Source organism: Carlito syrichta, unplaced genomic scaffold, assembly GCF_000164805.1.
Source record: "Carlito syrichta isolate Samal-C Ts95f unplaced genomic scaffold, Tarsius_syrichta-2.0.1 Scaffold307227, whole genome shotgun sequence".
Taxonomy (NCBI): domain Eukaryota; kingdom Metazoa; phylum Chordata; class Mammalia; order Primates; family Tarsiidae; genus Carlito; species Carlito syrichta.
This window is the reverse complement of record NW_007251323.1, coordinates 454874-474441: the sequence shown is the minus strand read 5'-3', so window position 1 is coordinate 474441 and position 19568 is coordinate 454874. Positions and strand designations below refer to the sequence as shown.

General features: G+C 44.9%; 1 protein-coding gene across 1 annotated transcript in view; it reads left to right on the top strand.

Annotated features, from left to right (window-relative positions):
- Positions 1-8317, top strand: part of FBXO28 (F-box protein 28) — a 44007-nt gene extending 35690 nt beyond the window's left edge. Inside the window, exons 5-6 of the mRNA XM_021715631.1 lie at positions 398-593; positions 3674-8317. Of these exons, the coding sequence (XP_021571306.1) occupies positions 398-593; positions 3674-4068 (591 nt within the window). The 3' untranslated portion in view covers positions 4069-8317. The remainder of the gene's footprint in view (positions 1-397; positions 594-3673) is intronic.
- The last annotated feature ends 11251 nt before the right edge of the window (positions 8318-19568 follow it).

Genomic DNA, 19568 nt, shown 5'->3' with positions numbered 1-19568 from the left:
AGACCAGCCTGGGCAACTTGGCGAGACCTCGTCTCTACAATAAATAAAAAATTAGCCAGACATGGTAGCACATGCCTGTAGTTCTGGCTACTTGGAAGGCTAAGACGGAAGGATTGCCAGAGCCTAGCAGGTCGACACTGGGGTGGCCATGAGTGTGCCACAGCACTCCAGCCTGGGTGACAGAGTGAGACTCCAACTCAAAAAAAAATTTTAAAATGCTGTAGCAAGCCCAAAAGCTATGTGCTACAGATGAGCATGTCATCAGTGGTCAGTACATGAGTTAAATTGTCCTATAGGTCTTAATAGAACTTTCAGAACAAGCAGTCACTTCTCTGTCTATTCAGCTGTTTTTTTTTTTAGGAAGTTCTAAAGTGCTAATGAGAATTTATTATTTTAGGTGATTGATGAGATATATCGTGTGTTGAGATATGTTAATTCTACCAGAGCTCCTCAACGAGCTCATGAAGTTCTTCAAGAATTAAGGGATATTTCCTCCATGGCAATGGAATACTTTGATGAAAAGATTGTTCCAATTCTAAAGAGGAAATTACCGGGATCAGATGTGTCTGGAAGACTCATGGGCTCTCCTCCAGGTATCTCTTGTTTATAGTATGTTCATTGTAGGATAATATTTGTGTACCGTTTTATAACTTGCTTCCCTTTTTTTCAGTTATCTTGAACTTTTCTGTGCCAGTAAATGTTTATGGGCAATATCATTTTTAATGAAAGATTGGATTAAAGATTGGATTGTATAACTGGTCCACTGCTATTAGGCACATTTGTTGTTTCTAGTTTTTCAATATCTAAATTACATTCTGAAGAACTATCTGAATAATCTTGTGGCTAAATCTTTGCACATATCTACAACTATTGATTTACAGTAAATTCATTAGCAGAATTGCTGTGTGAAGTTATATGCAGATGCTCCTCCATTTACGGTGGGATTACATCAAGGTAAACCCAGCATAAGAGGAAAATACCATAAGTCAAAAATGCATTTAATACACCTACCAAACATCAAAGCTTAGCCTTGCCTACCTTAATGTGCACAGAACAATTACATTAACCTATAGCTGGGCAAAATCATCTAACACAAAACTTATTTTATAATAAAGCATTGAATAGCTTTTGTAATTTATTAAATACTGAACTGAAAGTGAAAAACAGAATAGGACTGGACTTGGTGGCTCACACCTATAATCCCAACACTTTGGGAGGAGAGGTGAGAGGATTGCCTGAGCCCAGGGGTGGGTTCATGACCAGCCTGTTGAGACTTCATCTCAAAAAGAAAAACAGAATCATTGTATGGGTACCGGAAGCGCAATTTCTACTGAATGGGTGTTGCTTTCATGCCACTGAAAAGTCGAAAAACTCGTAAGTTAAACCATTTGTGTATTGGGGACAGTCTGTTTGTGTTTGTTTTATGTTTCTAATTAATATCCTTTTCTTCAAAACAGAATTAAATATACCAGATAAAACCTAAAAAAAAAAGTCTTCATGGAACTATTCAGTGAAACATTTAAGCCTCCAAAGTATCTGGCTGCTACTTTAAAAGGGCTCAGGAAGACTATTTTGAGCACTATCACTGCATCGATGGTAGCAAGTTTGTAAAAGTATCCTAGAAATTTGTGACCTTATCTATTGAAAGACTAAATATTTCAATACCCTAATTTTTTTCAACTTTAAATTCAGAAAAACACTTTTTGTTCAAATTTGTTAGCTCCCCATGGTACTCAGTGGAACAACTGAGTGACTTGCTGTAATTTAATAATAAAGCCTACAAATCTCAGAATTAACATATCATTTATTGAGTACCTGTTATGCACACAGCACTGTACTGTGTCCCTGGAGACTAAAAAGAAGTGTAGCACATGGTGTCTGCTTTCAAGGATCTTACTATTTGAAAAGGTAAGACATACCTAGACTCAGCGTTAAATTATCATAGGCAAGAGAAATACTTTAAGACAGTGTCCAGTTAAATGTCAAATGAGTAGCAGAAATAGACACTTTCAGGTAGATAAGATCAGCATTTCCTGGTCTGACTGAAACTCCACAAGAGGTAAGAATTGATCTGAGTCTTAGTGTGTGAGTAGAAGTTAGATGAGGATGAACAGAGGGAAGGAAGAATGTATCAGTCAAGGAAAATATTTTGGTTATTTGGTTATTTAGATGTGCAAGGAGAAAATTAACATGAGTTTAGGGTATGAATGGATCCATCTGGTTCTTTTAGAAAACCGTCAGTAGATAGGGTTTTAAAAAGTAGGTTCTTGGCTTAAAATAGTTATTTGTATGCCCATTTTACATTCCAATTATTCCTAAAAGAATAGATCCGAAGTCTTCCTATATCGTGTCAAATTCTTCATGATCATAATGTATGATATAATCCACTCTTCGATGGAGTCTCTATTATTTGGCAAAAGTTGAAACCTTTACTTACAACCAAGTGCAGAGTGAATTTGGGAACATGATATGGGTTTGATTATTCATTATCTGAACGTTTTGGATTTTGAATTTTTTTTTCTGATTTTGGTATATTTGCCATTATACTTACTGGTTGGGCATCCCTAATCTAAAAAATCCAAAATGCTTCAGTGAGCATTTCCTTTGAGTATTATGTCAGTTCTCAAAAAGTTTCTGATGTGAGAGTATTTCAGATTTCAGATCTATGGGTCAGGGAGGATCAACCTGTAGGTCTGTACTTGTAACTTGAAAGTTTATATTTGGCCGGGCTTGGTGGCTCAGGCTGTAATCCCGCGCTTTGGGAGGCTGAGGTGAGTGAATTGCCTGAGCCCGCGGGTTCGAGACCCGCCTGGGCAGTTTGGCCAGACCTCATCTCTACAATAAATCAAAAAAATTAGCCGGGCGTGGTAACGCACGCCTGTAGTTCCAGCTACTTGGAAGGCTGAGGTGGAAGGATCGCTGGAGCCCAGCAGGTTGAGGCTGTGGTGGCCAGGAGCGTGCCACTGCACTCCAGTCTGGGTGACCTAGTGAGATTCCAACTCAAAAAAAAAAAAAGAAAGAAAGTTTATATTTGTTTATGTGTATAAGATAGAAAATAAATGTTTTCTAATTTTACTACTTATATTTTACTAGGTCCTAAAAATGCTTTATAATACTTTAAATCCAGCTGGGCTCGGTGGCTCAGCCTGTAATCCCAGCACTTTGGGAAGCCGAGGTGAGTGGATTGCCTGAGCCCGTGGGTTCAAGACCAGCCCAGACAACTTGGCAAGACCTCATCTGTACAACAAATAAAAAAATTAACTGGGCATGGTAGCATGCGCCTGGCTCCGGCTACTTGGAAGGCTGAGGCAGAAGGATCGCCAGAGCCCAGCAGGTCGACACTGGGGTGGCCATGAACGTGCCACGGCACTCCAGCCTGGGTTGATGGAGTGTGACTCCCACTCAAATATATATATGTATATAATTTTTCTTTTTAATTCAAGTTTGTCAGTAAATGCCCTTCTTGGTGCACATACTGCCACATGAGCAAGAGAATCGGAATTCAAACTCATTTATAGTTAAAGCAAGGTAATTAACTCGTCAGACTAAGTGGATTGCAGAGAAGAAAGTATCAAAAGTGATACAGTAAGGATATTCTAGTCCAGAATAAGTTTAAGTATTACTGTGAGGGAGACATTTCAGGAACTGACCCTTTTCACCAATCTCTCCACAGTTCCGGGACCATCTGCAGCCCTCACAACAATGCAGCTCTTCTCCAAGCAGAACCCTTCAAGACAAGAAGTCACCAAACTCCAGCAGCAGGTTAAAACAAATGGTGCTGGCGTGACTGTTCTCAGGCGTGAAATTTCTGAGCTCCGCACCAAAGTGCAAGAACAGCAGAAACAGCTTCAAGACCAGGACCAGAAACTGCTAGAGCAGACCCAGATCATAGGTGAACAGAACGCACGGTTGGCGGAGCTGGAACGCAAACTCCGAGAAGTAATGGAAAGTGCTGTAGGAAACTCCTCAGGGTCTGGGCAGAACGAGGAGTCTCCCCGGAAACGAAAAAAGGCCACGGAAGCCATAGACTCTCTTAGGAAATCGAAACGTCTTCGGAATAGAAAGTAAACTGGAATGTGGTTCTAGCGCCAGAGGAAGATGTGGCTTAGTAGCTTACGCAGTTATGCATATCAGGATACTGTGAGCAACATGGTGTCCCTTAGGCTTCTAGGCTTTCAGAACACAACTTACACTTGAACTCTTGTGGTTGGGACATTCTTTTCCCGCTTCTCCTGGTTGAACTGATGCACAGAATCTTTTTACTTTGCAATAGATTTGTACTAACCAGACCTGTTCTATCATGTTTTGAGGAGTTAATTTTTTTCTGTGCAGATAATGTTTAAAGTAAGTTAATTTGTTTCTGCATATATGCACATAACATAAGAATCTTAAACCCAGTCTTGACAGGCTAGTTAAGTTTAATACAGAAAATGTCCTGCTCACTTGAAAGAAAAGACCTACTTTTTAAATGGACACTATCCTGTTTTTTGTTTTTTGTTTTTTTTTAAATTGTCTTTTTGTTATAAGTGACCTTTGTCTGGAATGTCTGAAAAAAAGTAGTTAATGCTTTTTGGTAATGAAGTAATGGGTAACTAAAACGAACTTCCATAGTATTGACTGTAGAAGGAGCCTCTACAGTATTGACTATATATTTTTATAAACTACTGGCAAGGGACTTATCCAGTTGTTATATACATGTTTTCAATTCTCTTTGGGGGCCATGTCCTACATTTGCATGAATAGATGCATGCATTGCCTAATCAATTCACTTAAAAGCTCTTGCACTGGTATTAATCTTGAACCTCTATACTTCTCCACTTTTTAGAGCAGTGTTTTAGTTTATTTAAGCACTTAACATCTTCCACCACAACAGCTTGCCTCTGGAGGGGGATTTGTTAGTCCATCTGTCCTCCAGTTTTATAAGAACAAGAGGCTCTTACAGCCCATTGCTTTAACTCCTCTCGTAGGGTTCAGGTACACTGGCTAAGTAGAACCCAAATCCCAAGGCTCTTTCTATGGATATTGGACCTCCGGGAGCTAGTACTGTTCTCCACTCACCACCACCATGTGTGCTCATTGGTCAGATGTGGCGGGTGAGGAAGGAACCTGACTTGCAGGATGAAGTTTTGCCATTGAAGGAAAGTTCATTGAGGAAAATTGTACCATGAAAAAGCATTTCGATTATGTCATTTCTGGGGGATGACCTGAGGGAAGCTTTTTAATATTAATGTTAAGCTTTCCTTATTCTACAACTTTAAACAGAAGCTTTAATTTTGTTTGCACTCCTGTTTTGAACTTGTAACTGGAAAAGCATGTCTTGCACTGTTCAACCTTCTGAGTGGTCACTTTAACAACCTCCAAATTGTGTACAGTGATTCTTTTCCCCAGTTGTGTATTTTTGAGACACTCGACTATCACTGTCCTAGTTTTATTTTAATGTACTAAATTATGTAGTTATTCGACTGTTAAGTTCTTTAAACAACTGTTGCCTTGGGCTTCAGTTATTTAAAGTAAATTTAGGTGTAATATAAAAAACTATCCCTTTCCAGGTGGGAGTTTGACACCTGTGTAAAACCTAAGGTTTTGGTAAGTACCTTAGTTGAATAAAAGCACAAGGTTATCACCTTTTTTATCCGTCCAACATGACATGGTTATGCATCCCTTAGATTAACTTCACCAAATGAAACTTTTTTCTATCCATTTTTAATAATACTGTCCTTACATAATATTGTCCTTAGATTTTGATCAATTCTTTGTCTAACTTTGAAATTCCATTTACAATGTAGTATGTTTTCAATGAAAAACCATAAAGTAACATCCAAGTGTTTCATGGTTTGTTGGGAAGGTAATTTTAAAATAAAACAATTTCCAAAAAACATTTGTCAGCCAAGGTCATCCATAAAAGTCCCCGTCTGGAAGTCATTTTCTCAGCAGTTCTCATTTTTGTAATCATAGGAGTTAGCCATATTATCATAACTTTGGAGGAGGCCTACTGGAATACGGTGACCTTTAATAGTCTGCTTTTCTGGTAATAGGAAGACTTTTTAAGTATCAAAGTATATGTCTACAGGTTACAAAGTATAAACCTTATGCATCAAAGGAATATAGCCTCAGATTATTTCTCTAATAGCTGTTAGTGAATTATTAAAAGTCACTACAGATAGCCTAAATGTATGTATGGTCTTCCATTAGTTAACATGAGTATTTGGCTTTCATAATAAATAGTCACACTATTAGAAGGTAGATTCTTCTGTTCCAAAATCCAAATTTCTACAGCATGCACTTATAATCACCTGTTCGTAAGGCTGATGCGTTGCACTTGTTAATGCATGAATGTTCCATATAGTAGAATAAAGCACTACAGTTCAGTTGTCCAAGTCTTACATCTGCTTAGACTATCTCGCTAAAACATGTTAGGATATTGCCTTCACCATTCATTAGGACAGTTATGTGAAAGCTGTTATGCTTGCGTATAGATAGCATAATGGTATTTAAGGTTCACCAAACCACAAATTGTTTTGGTCAGCTAAAACTGACACGTTCCGGAAAATTTTAAATTAATCTCCTGAAAGAGAACCATCCTGCCCTGCGTTTTACATCAGTTATTTAAATGCCGTGTGGTGTTAATATCATGTTGTCCTAGTGTGACTTTTTTTTAAGTGTTCCCATTATCTTCCTTGGCTGCTTTTCAGAGGAGACTTCTCTGTTTTAAGGGGTCATTCCCACATACAGATTGATGGTGGTACAACACTACACACGCACACGTGGATAAACTGTGAAAGGCATGTATGAGAAGTATAGAGGACGGCCCGCCCAGCCCCAGCCGCATCCTCTGCTTCTCGCCCACATGGACTTGGCTTACTTGGTTTCACATAGTCTGAGGTTATAGAATCTGCTGTTTTTCAAACTCCTGGACGGAGCCTGGCAATCATGGGCAAACACAAATGTATTGAGATTAATTATACTGTGTCAAAGACTGTCGGGGTCGTCAGGTCTAAAACCACAGGTTTGGGAAGCAGCTTTTTTGTAAAACATGTTTTTTGGAGTACTGAACTTTACAGGGGCTTGCCTTAATCTCTATTTAATAGTTTCAAGATGTATGCGCAATTATTCTACATGTTAAAGATGTTAAAATATTCTATGTAGCCCCAAAGGTGGGTAAAACAGTATAAATAATGCCTAAATAGATAAGCTTAAAAGGTGTCACTACAGCTGGATTTTTGAGAGAAAAATGAACGTATTAAAATAGGCTATGTGTAATACAAATAATGGCACCTTAACATTGCACTATTTTATGCATTATTTTATATGCCATTTCATAGCCTGCACTTTAATCTCCAAAGAAACGATGTATGATATCCTTATTATTAATAAACTTTTTCCTAAGACAGGGCACTTAATTCTATTTTACTATACTGAATTAGTTTCTTGGAGGTGGATTCCTTTTTTGAGTTCTCTATTTCCTCAGCCATAATATTTTTAGGATCTGGGAACTCCCTGTCTTGTCTGTTTCCGACAGTGTATAATTTTAATTTAATGTAATGTAAATCTCCTACTTGGTGATCAGCACATTCTTATATCCTGCTCTAGCAATGAGTACCCATGTATTACACGTACCAAACCCTCTAAAAGTATATGCTGTAAGATTTGAAGCCAAGAACAAAAGGCATTCTGAAAGAAAACGTCCTGTGTGATGCAGTCGCTTGGAAGTGGCTGATTCTGCTATGAAACCCAATTTGATACACTAGCCAGTTCTTTGACTTGGGATCTATAGGAATTGCTTTAGTACACAAAGGATTAAGTTAAACCACTTTAAACATTAATAGCCTGCCATCTGAGGTGAGTTCTTTTCAAAAACTAACTTAATCTATGAAATGAGACTAGCAATGACCGCTGCCTACCATGATTTTAATGTTAATAGTAATACATTATATTGGTGAGAAATATGACAGGCTTAGGTCATGTTGGCCTTTTGCAGCTTCCTAAAAATCTTGGTTAATCTTCTGACACTCAGAAATGAAACCCACATTTTTTCTGTTGTGTCTGAAGAGAACCATGAGATTTGGAAGCGTATCAGTAACCTCTTAGGTCCATTGCCAAAGTCTGCTCGTCCATAGTCAAAGCGATACCAAAAGGTTAGATGTGTTTAAGATTCCTTTATGTGGTACCGTGTCTGTTTACCTATGCTTATGAGCAACAATAAATTAATAGTTTACCTTCTGGAATTTTAATTGTTATAACCGAATCAATGATTGGAAAGTGAAAAACACCTCCCGTCACACAACAGGGTACGTAAATAAATGTGTTGTTACCAGTGCTACTTGTTTTCTTTGTATTTCATGCACAAAAGATACAGAGCTCTATTGCTGACATGCCATACTGAAAGTGAGTGTCTTTTGAAGCACCATACTATGTGTTTTACACATTATCCTTACAGCCATCCTCTAAAACAGGTCTTACTCTACATGGGGAAGCCAACTTCAGGCTAAACTAACCTGTGCACAGTGTTAGACAAGTAAGCGTCTCCACTGGAGCTTGACCCAGACCTACCTGCCCTGAAACTTACAAACTTCCTGTGACACTACATTTCAGGAAAGCTGGGAACAGTAAGATCCTAAACATCGAAGAAAGATGATCATTCCATACATTCACTAGAAACAGTGCCCAAACCGGGCACGGTGGCTCAGCCCATAATCCCGCGCCTTTGGGAGGCTGAGGCGAGTGGACTGCCTGAGCCCGCGGGTTCGAGACCTGCCTGGGCAGCGAGACCTCATCTCTACAGTAAATCAAAAAATCAGCCGGGCTTGGTAGCGCGTGCCTGTAATTCCGGCTACTTGGAAGGCTGAGGCGGAAGGATCGCCGGAGCCCAGCAGGTCGAGGCTGTGGTGACCGGGAGCAGCCACTGCACTCCAGTGAGACTCCAACTCAAAAAAAAAAAAAAAGAAACAGTGCCCAAATCACCAGTGCTAAGAGAGGCAAGAACAGGAAAAATCTGGACTTGGAGGAGAGAAGACTTTTATCTTGGAAGTTTTTGGCAATGGGTTCGCCCTAGGTGAGCAGGTAGAAGAGAATATTTTAAGGTTTCCAGAACCTGTCAGCTTAAATAGTCCTAACTGGGTGTGGTCTGAGGCCCTTTGCTGTAATACATGCTGCTGGTCTTTGTCCTGCCAGGGCAGGATACTGGTTCTGTCCAAAATTTCTTCCAACTCCAAAACTAAATGCTTGGAATTTCAACAAAATAAAATAAAAAATCAGTTTCACTCATTTGTTAAGATGTAACCATGTAAAGGAACTGCTAAAATAAAACTGTAAGAAGAGCAAACTCTTCTCTGATAAGTGCTTTACCCCAGCCTGTCGACAACTTACATGTTCAGAAAAGAGATCACAGAACCTTACGCTGAAACACAGGGGTGACAGCAATATCAGTCATTTCAGTGCCACCACCACATTCTAGTCTTCTAATATGCTAGAAAAATAAAGGTGGCTGCTTGTGTATGTAGCCCAGGCTTCAGAAGGTAGATTAGGGTGGAAATCCATTTTCATATTCAAGTGGCTAAGTTGCTGTATAATAGAGTCAACTTTTTAAAGAGCCAGCATCTCACTCTGTCATCCCGGCTAATAAGCCCAGCTAATTTTTTGATTTGTTGTAGAGATGCGGTCTTGCCAAGTTGGCCAAGCTGCCGAACCCATGGGCTCAGGCAATCAGTCTCCTCACCTCGGCCTCCCAAAGTATTGGGATTACAGGCTTGAGCCACCGCGTCCGGCTTTTAAAAACTTTTTAAAAATTAGCCAGGCGTGGTAGCATATGCCTATATTCTAGTTTACTGGGGTGGATGAGGCAGGAGGATCGATTGAGCCCAGGAGTTCCAGGCTTCAGTGAGTGGTGATCACACACCACTGCACTCCAGCCTGAGCAACAGAGTGAGACCCTGGCTCAAAAAAAAAAAAAAAAGTTGTAAAAAGAAAAAATGTAAGTGATGGGTGTTTGAGCAAAAAGTACAAATGATGGCTAGAAAGGACATACATATCAAGAGTGAACTTCCTTAGCTGGGTGTGGTGGCGTGTGCTTGTAGTTCCAGCTACTTGGAAGGCTGAGGCAGAAGGATTGTTTGAGCCCAGCAGGTCAAGGCTGCCATGTCCCTGAGCATGCCATTGCACTCCAGCCTGGGTGACAGAGTGATACTCTGACTCAAAAAAAAAGTGAACTTCCCAAATTCAATAAATCCTGTTCAAAGCAAATCAACTAAATAGCTTTCAACTCTCTTGACTACTATTGTTTTTGGAGATGAGGTCTTGCTGTGTTGCAGAGGCTGAGGTACAGTGGTGTGATCATAGTTCACTGCTCCCTCAAACTCCCAACCTCAAGCAGTCCACCTGCCTCAGCCTCCTAAGTAGCTAGAACTACAGGCGTGAGCCAGCATGCCTGGCTCAACTTTTTCTTTTATGCGTTTTAACATTCTTTTTTCCTCCTTTCCTTTGGATTGAACAAAAGTCAAATTTGAATTAACTGATTTGTGAAGGGTCTGTGAAGACTTATGTGGCAAGGGAGACACCATGATCAGGAAGGTGGTTTTCCCCAGGGCATGGCTTACCCATGAGCGTATGAGCAGACCCTGTGATTTCCCTAAATGTGGAAAACTTGACTGCATTTAATTGTGGTAATGAGGGAACTGGGTTCGTGCTCTCCCCTGTAAAAAGAACGAAAAAGAAAGAAAGTCTGTGAAGCAGCAATGTGAATAGTAAATGCGCCCCAAGAATGTAAGACCAAATGCTTAACTTTCTGTGTTAAGACAAGAGAAACACCCACCCCACCCCACCCTTTCTCAAGGTCAAGAAATAGTACATAGTGGAGGGGTGGAGAATAGGGCCAAACTGCTTGTTTATTATTTTCTTTCTTTCTCTCTCTTTTTTTTTTTTGAGTTGGAGTCTCACTCTGTCGCCCAGACTGGAGAGCAGCTACTCCTGGCCACCGCAGCCTCGACCTGCTGGGCTCCGGCGATCCTTCCACCTCAGCCTTCCAAGGAGCCAGAACTACAGGCGCGTGCTACCACACCCGGCTAATTTTTTTATTTATTGTAGAGATGAGGTCTCGCCAAGTTGCCCAGGCGGGTCTCAAGCCTGCGGGCTCAGGCAACCCTCACCTCGGTCTTCCAAAGTGCTGGGATTACAGCCACCGCACCCAGCCTGTTTTTTCTAAATAACCAGTATCTATAACCCTAGGCACTGCCACAGCTACCAAGCCAGCTGTGAAATGCAGCTTGTGCTGTCCTTGTAAGAGGACAATGAAAGAATGCGTGCCAAGGGGTAACACAGTGCTTGGCATGTAGTAAGCGTAGAATAAACAATGGTGATATCTATAGACATAGATATGACTGAACCAGGTGAGGTGGCTCACGTATGTAATCCCAGTAATTTAGAAGGCCGAGGTGGGAGGAAGGATTGAGCCCAGGAGGTTGAGCCTTCAGTGAGCCGTGATGGTGCCACTGCTCTCCAGCCTGGGTGACAGAGTTGATATGGAGACCCCGCTATGGTCTGTCCATATTGCCACAACCCCTAGAGAAGGGCATGGCAAGGATTTTAGAGCTCCTGCAGGTACCCACATTCCTGAGAGTTGACAAAAGGTGTGCTTCCCCCTTATCGCCTATGCACTCCAGTAAATAACTTCAAAGAATTTTTAACTTCCCTGCAGACTGTGCCCAATTAAATGAGAGATGTAAGATCCCACTTACTCCCTCTTCTTAGCACTCACAGGTTTGAACAAGGTAACCATAAGTCTCATGATTTGCATAACTTTTGCGTTTAACAACATGTAGTAATTTATGATGTCTTAGGCCTTGTTGACTCCCTTTATACTCTGGCAAGCTTGATTAACACTTCTGCCGGGTGCTACTGATAAAAAGCTGTGCGATATCTCTGGTAACTGCTGCCAGGAAACAAGGCTGTGACTTAAGTGCTATACACTGCTCAGTCACTTAGTCAATGTATACCAACTACCCTGAACTTATAAAAGTAGGTCGCCAAACTTGAAGGGTGAGCAGGACCATTTTACAAAGTCCAGGACTCCAGCTCTGCTCCCTGGGTTCGAATTCAGAAATAAACCTCTTTCTACCTGTTCCCTGTCCCTTGATTTATTGATATTGAGGGAGAGCAGCTGAGCATTACTCGGACCATAACAGAGTGAGATACTGACTCAAAAAAAAAAGTTATGACTATGCAATTAGAAATATAGATATGTGTGGGTATACACACCCACAATCCAGGTGGAGTGATGCACATCTGACTGATGTTCTCATTCTCAAGTGCAGCTGTTCAAGGTGTTTACATACTGCACTGGCTGGTTGCGTCAGTTTACTTTAGTCCTTGCTTTAAGAATATTTAGTTGGATTCGGTGGCTCAGCCTGTAATCCCGCGCCTTGGGAAGCTGAGGTGAGTGAATTGCCTGAGCCTGTGGGTTCGAGACCCGCCTGGGCAACTTGGCGAGCCCTCATCTCTACAATAAATCAAAAACTAGCTGGGCGTGGTAGCGCGCACCTGTAGTTCCAGCTACTTGGAAGACTGAGGTGGAAGGATTGCCGGAGCCCAGCAGGTCGAGGCTGTGGTGGCCGGGAGCGGCCACTGCACTCCAGTCTGGGTGACAGAATGAGACTCTAACAACAAAAAAAAAAAGAATATTTAAATGCATGCCCAGGTGAGCGTGCACATGCACATATGTATACAGTATATACTTGTTTTAAGCACAGAAAGTAATGTTGCTACAGACTTTCTATCCTCCTGGAGAAATTTATTTTCAGTTCATCCTAGCTGTGGCATCTCTTAGAATCCTAGAACAAAAAGGGAACTTGGAGATGATTTAAGGTAGTAACATCCTTTTCATCCCTGGCATAACTGAGTGAGTTGCACAAGATCACACAGATGCCTTGATCATGGGAGCTCAGGGTCACATTGTAACCCTCTCCGATTGTTCACAGGACTTGTCACTCTGCCCTATATGGCCACAGGGGAACACCAGTTCTTGGAGTGCTCCTCCTCCAGCTTGGACTGGAAGGCCTAAAGGAAGGAAAGGGTGCTGGACACCCTGGCTCTCTCACACCTGAAATCCCAGCACTTTGTGAGGCTGAAGTGGGAGGACTGCTAGAACCCAGAAGTTGGAGACAAGCCTGGGCAACATAGTGAGACCCCATCTCTACAAAAAAATTTAAAAATGAACTGTGTATAGCAGCTCTCCCCTGTAATCCCAGCTACTTGGGAGGCTGAGGCGGGAGGATGCCTCGAGGCCAGGAGTTTAAGGTTGTGGTGAGCTATGATCACGCCATTGCACTCCAACCTGGGTGACAGAGCAAGACCCTGTTAAAAAAAAACATTTTTTTTCAGCCTGTAATCCCAGCACTTTGGGAGGCCGAGGCGAGTAGATTGCCTGAACCCACAGGTTTGAGATCAGCCCAGGGAACTTGGTGAGACCTCGTCTCTACAATAAATCAAAAATTAACCGGGCATGGTAGCACGTGTCTGTAGTTCTGGCTACTTGGAAGGCTGAGGCGGAAGGATCGCCGGAGCCCAGCAGGTCGAGGCTGCGGTGGCCAGAGGCGTGTCACTGTACTCCAGCCTGGGCGACGGAGTGAGACTCCAACTGAAAACAAAATTTTTTTTAAGTTAAATAATATTTAAAAAAAAAAGAAAAGAAGGGGGAGGTTGGGCTGCACCTGGTAGAGTGAAGAGGAGCCTGTCCAAAACTCCCTGCCCCTTCAGATGCAGTTAAGGGCAAGTGTCCAGCACACACACATGTTCTGGACTCAATAAATGAGCTCCTGATTCCAGCTGTTCCAGGCTCCAGTTTGAGTACTTACCTTTCTAGGGCTCAGTTTCATCCCAATGTGCACCCTGGCGTGTAGTGTGTGAAGGGCCACCGCCAAGCCACAGGTAAAGCCACATCCCCTCCCTTTCCTGGAAACGGCGACCCGGCAAACTAAAATGGCGATTGAAACGGTGCCTTCCTTTGTTCTTCCTCGGTGCCTTCCTTTATTCTCCCTCTGCAGCCTTTCCTGCGCCCGTGAAAAATCCACCAACCTACATGAAGCTCTGCCAGCCGACCTATAGACGACAGACAGGTCGCCCTAAGCCCCTATACAGGCCATCGCGCCCTTGCCTCGGGGCTACAGCCTGACCCTCAGGTCCTGTAGCCCACCACGTTCGACCCATTAAATATCTTGGCCTTAACGGGTGTTGAGTCTCACTGTCTTTCATTGGTGCTGTGACTCGGATCAGGTTCCTCTTGTCCTCAGGCGAGACCCTGTTCTGGCACCAGCAGGACTCACCCCTTAAGGCCTTCACCCACTTTCTTGAACACCAGCGCTGCATCCATCCCCGGCCCTCGGATTGGTAAGTGCCCCCTAACTGGAAAACCTAAAGCTTTGCCCTGGATAACCGGAGGGAACTGACCATTGATTGTCCGGCAGCCCTTTCAGCCCCAGGCAAGGGGGAGACCACACCCCGCCTAGGTCTTTAAGGCCACAGCGAACCCCTACTGGTTTTCCCCTCTCCCACCTAGGTCTTTAAGGCCACAGCAAACCCTGACTGGTTTTCCCCTCCCTCGGCCGTCAGGAATTTCGAGTCTGCTCCCTCCCAGCGTCCGGTTTTGGGCATCCTCTTCGCTAAAAATCCTGGTACCAGGTTGCCTTCAACCTCCTCGATTCTCCAGGAGAATCACGGGTTGTAATAACATTCTGTGACGACAGGTTTTATTGCAACCTCCTCATATCCTGACAGTCGGCTGTCCAGAGGACGCTCTGCTCAGCCCCAGCTGTTAAAATGGGAAACTTGTCATCCCTGCCGGCCGACTCTCCCCTCAAATGCCTCTTAGACAACCTCTCCACTCTCTCCCTCACTCCCAACATTAAGCCCAAGCGTTTAATCCTCTTCAGTACCCAAGATTGGCCTACCTATCGCTTAGACAACCAAAATAAATGGCCCCCTTATGGGTCCCTAAACCTCGACATTATACAGGACCTCTATAACTTCTGCGAGTGTTCAAAAAAGTGGGCAGCGATTCCCTATGTCCAGTGTTTCTCTCTACTCCGGGAACACCCTCGCCTCTGCCTCCAATGTAAACTGGTTCACCTCCTCGTGGCTGCAAAGGGCCCTCTCTCCCGCTAACGCTGCCCCCTCTCTCCCCAGCCCCGCTAATGCCGCCACTTCCCTCCTCAGCCCCATTAACGCTGCCACCTCCCTCCCCCGCCCCACTAATGCCGCCACCTCCCTCCTCCGTCTCTGACTTTGACCCAGCAGATGACCCTCCTCCCTATCGACAACCCCACCTGCCCCTGCAGCCTCCTCTCCCGTCCACCCCTGCTGTCCCTAATCTTTACCCGCCCCTTCCTCCAGTTCCTGCCACCCCGAGCAGTCCTCCTGTTACCCGCTCCAAAACAGCCCCAGCCACTCTCGCTCCTCTCCGTGAAGTGGCAGGTGCTGAAGGCATTGTTCGAGTTCATGTCCCATTCTCGATCTTGGACCTGACCCAGGTAGAAAAACACCTCGGATCCTTTACTAACCCAACCACCTACATCAAGGAATTCCAATACCTCCTCCAGGCCTATAACCTCACCTTTCACGACATCTACATGGTTCTCTCCAACACCCTACTCCCCGGAAGAGCACAGAAGAGTGTGGGAACAGGCTAGAGCATATGCAGATGAGGTCCAGCAGACCTCTCCAGCACACCCCCTCGGGGCAGTGGCAGTCCCGGACCCGGACCCTGGCTGGGACTATAACTCCCCCAATGGCCTTGGTGCCAGAGATCAGTCCTCTACCTGTCTCGTTTCCGGGTTGAGGCGGGCAGCGCAAAAGGTTGTTAATTTTGAAAAACTCCAGGAAGTGGTCCAAGATAAAAACGAAAACCCTTCCTCCTTCCTTGATCACCTTACCAAGGCCCTCCAACAATTTACTAATTTAGACCCAGAAACCCAGACGGCTGTCAACTCCTTATGACTTATTTCTTCTCCCAAAGCTACCCTGACATTAAAGCTAAATTTAAAAAGCTAGATCAAGGGCCCCTTACACCCCAAAATGAGGTTTTGGCTGCCGCCTTCAAGGTATACCACAACCGGGAAGAAAAGGCTAAGCGACAAAAATACCAAATACTGGCTCAGGCTCTTCACAGGACAGACACCAGCCCTCACAGCGGTAGAGGAAGCGTCCAGAATAAACGTGACCCTCCAGGGCCCTGTTTCAAATGCGGCAAGGAGGGACACTGGGCGCGAGCCTGCCCTAACCCTAAACCTCCATCGAAACCTTGCCCCAAATGCAATCTTCCAGGACATTGGGCGGTGGACTGCCCCAGCCCCCAGAGAGGAGCAGGGTCAGCCCCCAACTCCACCCTGGACCTACTGGGTGTGGCCGCTTTGGAATGACGGGGCCCTGGGTTTCCCCACCCGACACATATCTCAAATGCTCGGGAGCCTAGGGTCAAAATTACGGTTGACGGATGTCCCATCCTCTTCCTGCTAGACACTGGAGCCACCCTTTCTGTCCTGCAGGAGTTCTGGGGACCAACCTCACTGTCCTGGTCCCCGGTAGTCGGGGTAGGGGGCCAAACCTTCATCCCACGCACAACTCCTATGCTAACGTGCATATTTGCTAGCCTCCCATTTACCCACTCCTTCCTGGTCATGCCTCAGTGCTCTATACCCCTTATGGGAGGGACATCCTGGCCAAATTTCAGGCATCCATCACCTTCAACCCCAGCGCTGCCCTCACCAATCCACTACCAACAACTTCCTTACTCCTTTTGGCCTCTAGTCCTGGCCTCCCTCCCCACAACCCACCTCACTCCCTCCCTCACTCGCTTCGGCGGTTAACCCACTAGTCTGGGACATCCACACCCCTTCATTGTCCCAGTGCCCGCCCATTCACATCCAGTTAAAGGACCCATCCACCCACCCCAGTCAGCCACAATACCCTCTCCCCAGAGCCAGTCTGCTAGGTCTGCAGCCTGTCATAAACACCCTACTATGCAAGGGATACTTAAGGCCCACCAACTCGCCCTACAATACTCCCATCTTGACCTTAAAAAAGCCTGACAAAACCTACCGGCTAGTCCAAGACCTTCGACTAATAAATGCAGCCGTTCTCCCCATTCACCCACTAGTTCCCAACCCTTATACCTTCCTGTCTACCATTCCTCCGATGGCAACTCACTTTTCAGTTATAGACCTTAAAGATGCATTCTTCACCATTCCCTTGGCAGCTGACTCCCAGGACATTTTCGCGTTTACTTGGACCGACCCTACTTCCCGTTACTCTCAACAGTTCACATGGACGGTCCTCCCACAGGGATTTTGGGACAGTCCCCATCTGTTCGGCCAGGCTCTAGCGGCCGACCTTAAACGTCTGTCACTCCCCAAATCCGCTCTCATCCAGTATGTAGACGACCTTCTCTTATGCAGCCCCTCTATAACTGACTCTCACATGGACACTGTCCTGCTTCTCAACTTTCTAGCACAAAGGGGATACCAAGTTTCCCCCCACAAAGCTCAGCTATCCAAAACACAAGTCACCTACCTTGGTGTAGCCATTTCACACCAACAAAAGGCCATAACAACCAGCTGCAAGTCTGTTATTCAGTCTCTCCCGGTGCCCAAAACAAAGGAAGAAATCCAGTCATTCCTGGGATTGGCAGGCTACTTCTGAGCCTGGATCCCCAATTTCACCCTTCTCGCCAAGCCACTCTATGACCTGGCTAAAGGTGACCCTAAGGAACGATTACTCTCCCTCTCAGCCGTTAGACAGTCTTTTACCGTCCTCCAACAGGCTCTCCTCTGGGCCCCTGCCCTATGGCTACCCGATGTCCACTGACCTTTTACCTTATACGTCCACGAAAATAAGGGCACAGCCCTAGGAGTTCTAGGTCAATTCAGTGGACAAACATTTGCTCCTGTAGCCTATCTCTCAAAACAACTTGACCACACGGGTCAGGGATGTCGGCCACCCACATACTCGTATGCGAATCCAAACAACTCACATTTGGAGCACCTGTCACCGTTGTTTCCCCCCACCATCTACATCACCTCTTAGGATATAAGGGCCTCAAAACACTCCTTCCCGGTTGGGTCCTATCCCTTGTGGTTTTCTTTGTCCAAGACCCCTCTGTTTCCTTCCAAACTTGCGCACCCCTTCACCCAGTCACATTACTCCCTTCCTCTCCTGTCAACACTCCAGTACATGAGTGCGTCGAAGTCCTCGAGTCCCTACTCCCCTGTCCAGTACACATTCAGGAAGGACCTTTATCTGCGCCCTCCTATGTTTGGTTCACAGATGGAAGCTCATATATACATGAGGGGTCTTGGGTGGCAGGATACGCCATCACCTCTGCCACTGACGTCATTGAGGCTAATCCCCTCCCACCCAACACCACTAACCGACAAGCAGAACTCACAGCAGTCACTCGAGCATTCCAACTGGTGGCAGGACACTCCCTATCGCTTTACACCGACTCCAAATATGTCTTTCACATTTTGGTTTCACACTTAGCCATCTGGCAAGAACGAGGGTTGTTAACCACCAAAGGATCGGCCATCATAAATGCTAAGCTCATTTCCAACCTCCTTCAAGCCTCCTTGCTTCCCAGGGCCATAAGCATCTCACACTGTAAAGCCCACCAGATCGATTCATCTTTTATCACCCAAGGAAACTTGTGGGCTGACAGGACGGCTCGCCAAGCAGCTCTAAAACCCCTTCCTACCATACTCGTCAACACCTCCTCCCCATCAGCCGAACATACAGGTGAAGTTCCACAATTGTCCAATCTCATTCCCTACCTACACTCAGTTTTCCACCCAAACCCAGCGGCTCTCACTTCATTTCTTAAAACTTTCTTCCATCTTACTCCTGAACATTCAAAACTCATACACCCCTTTCCTCTCAATGCTCTACTTGCCACTGAACAAATCCTAATATCCCCTTAAAGCCCGGAACGTTCCCCACTCACCAGGCTAGGGGAGAGCTCCCTGGGTCAGACTGGCAAGTGGACTTCACCATCATGCCCCCCATCCGTAGCATCAAACACCTTCCGGTCCTGGTTGACACCTTCTCCAGGTGGGTCGAGGCCTATCCCACCTCAAATAAGTGGGCTGCTACGGTACGATCTATCTTAGCCAACCACATCATCCCTCGGTTCGGGGTCCCCTTCTCCCTTCAGTCAGATAACGGGCCTGAATTCACCTCACAAGTCGTTCAGTCTCTAACGGCGGCCCTCAACATCAAATGGCACTTTCACATTCCCTATCACCCACCATCATCAGGAAAGGTTGAAGGAACTAACCGCACACTAAAGGATATCCTCACCAAACTCTCTCTCGAACTCCATCAGGACTGGGTCTCCCTCCTTCTCCTAGCTCTCTTCCGCGTTCGCGTCCTCCCTAAAAGGCCCACTCAGCTTTCACCCTTCGAGGTCCTATATAGAAGACCTGCACTTCCTCTGGCATTCCAACCTCTCCACCTCACATCCCCCTTCATATAACCTACCCCCTCCTGTCCTTCATCCGTTCCAACATCTGGCAATATCAAGATCTCCTTTT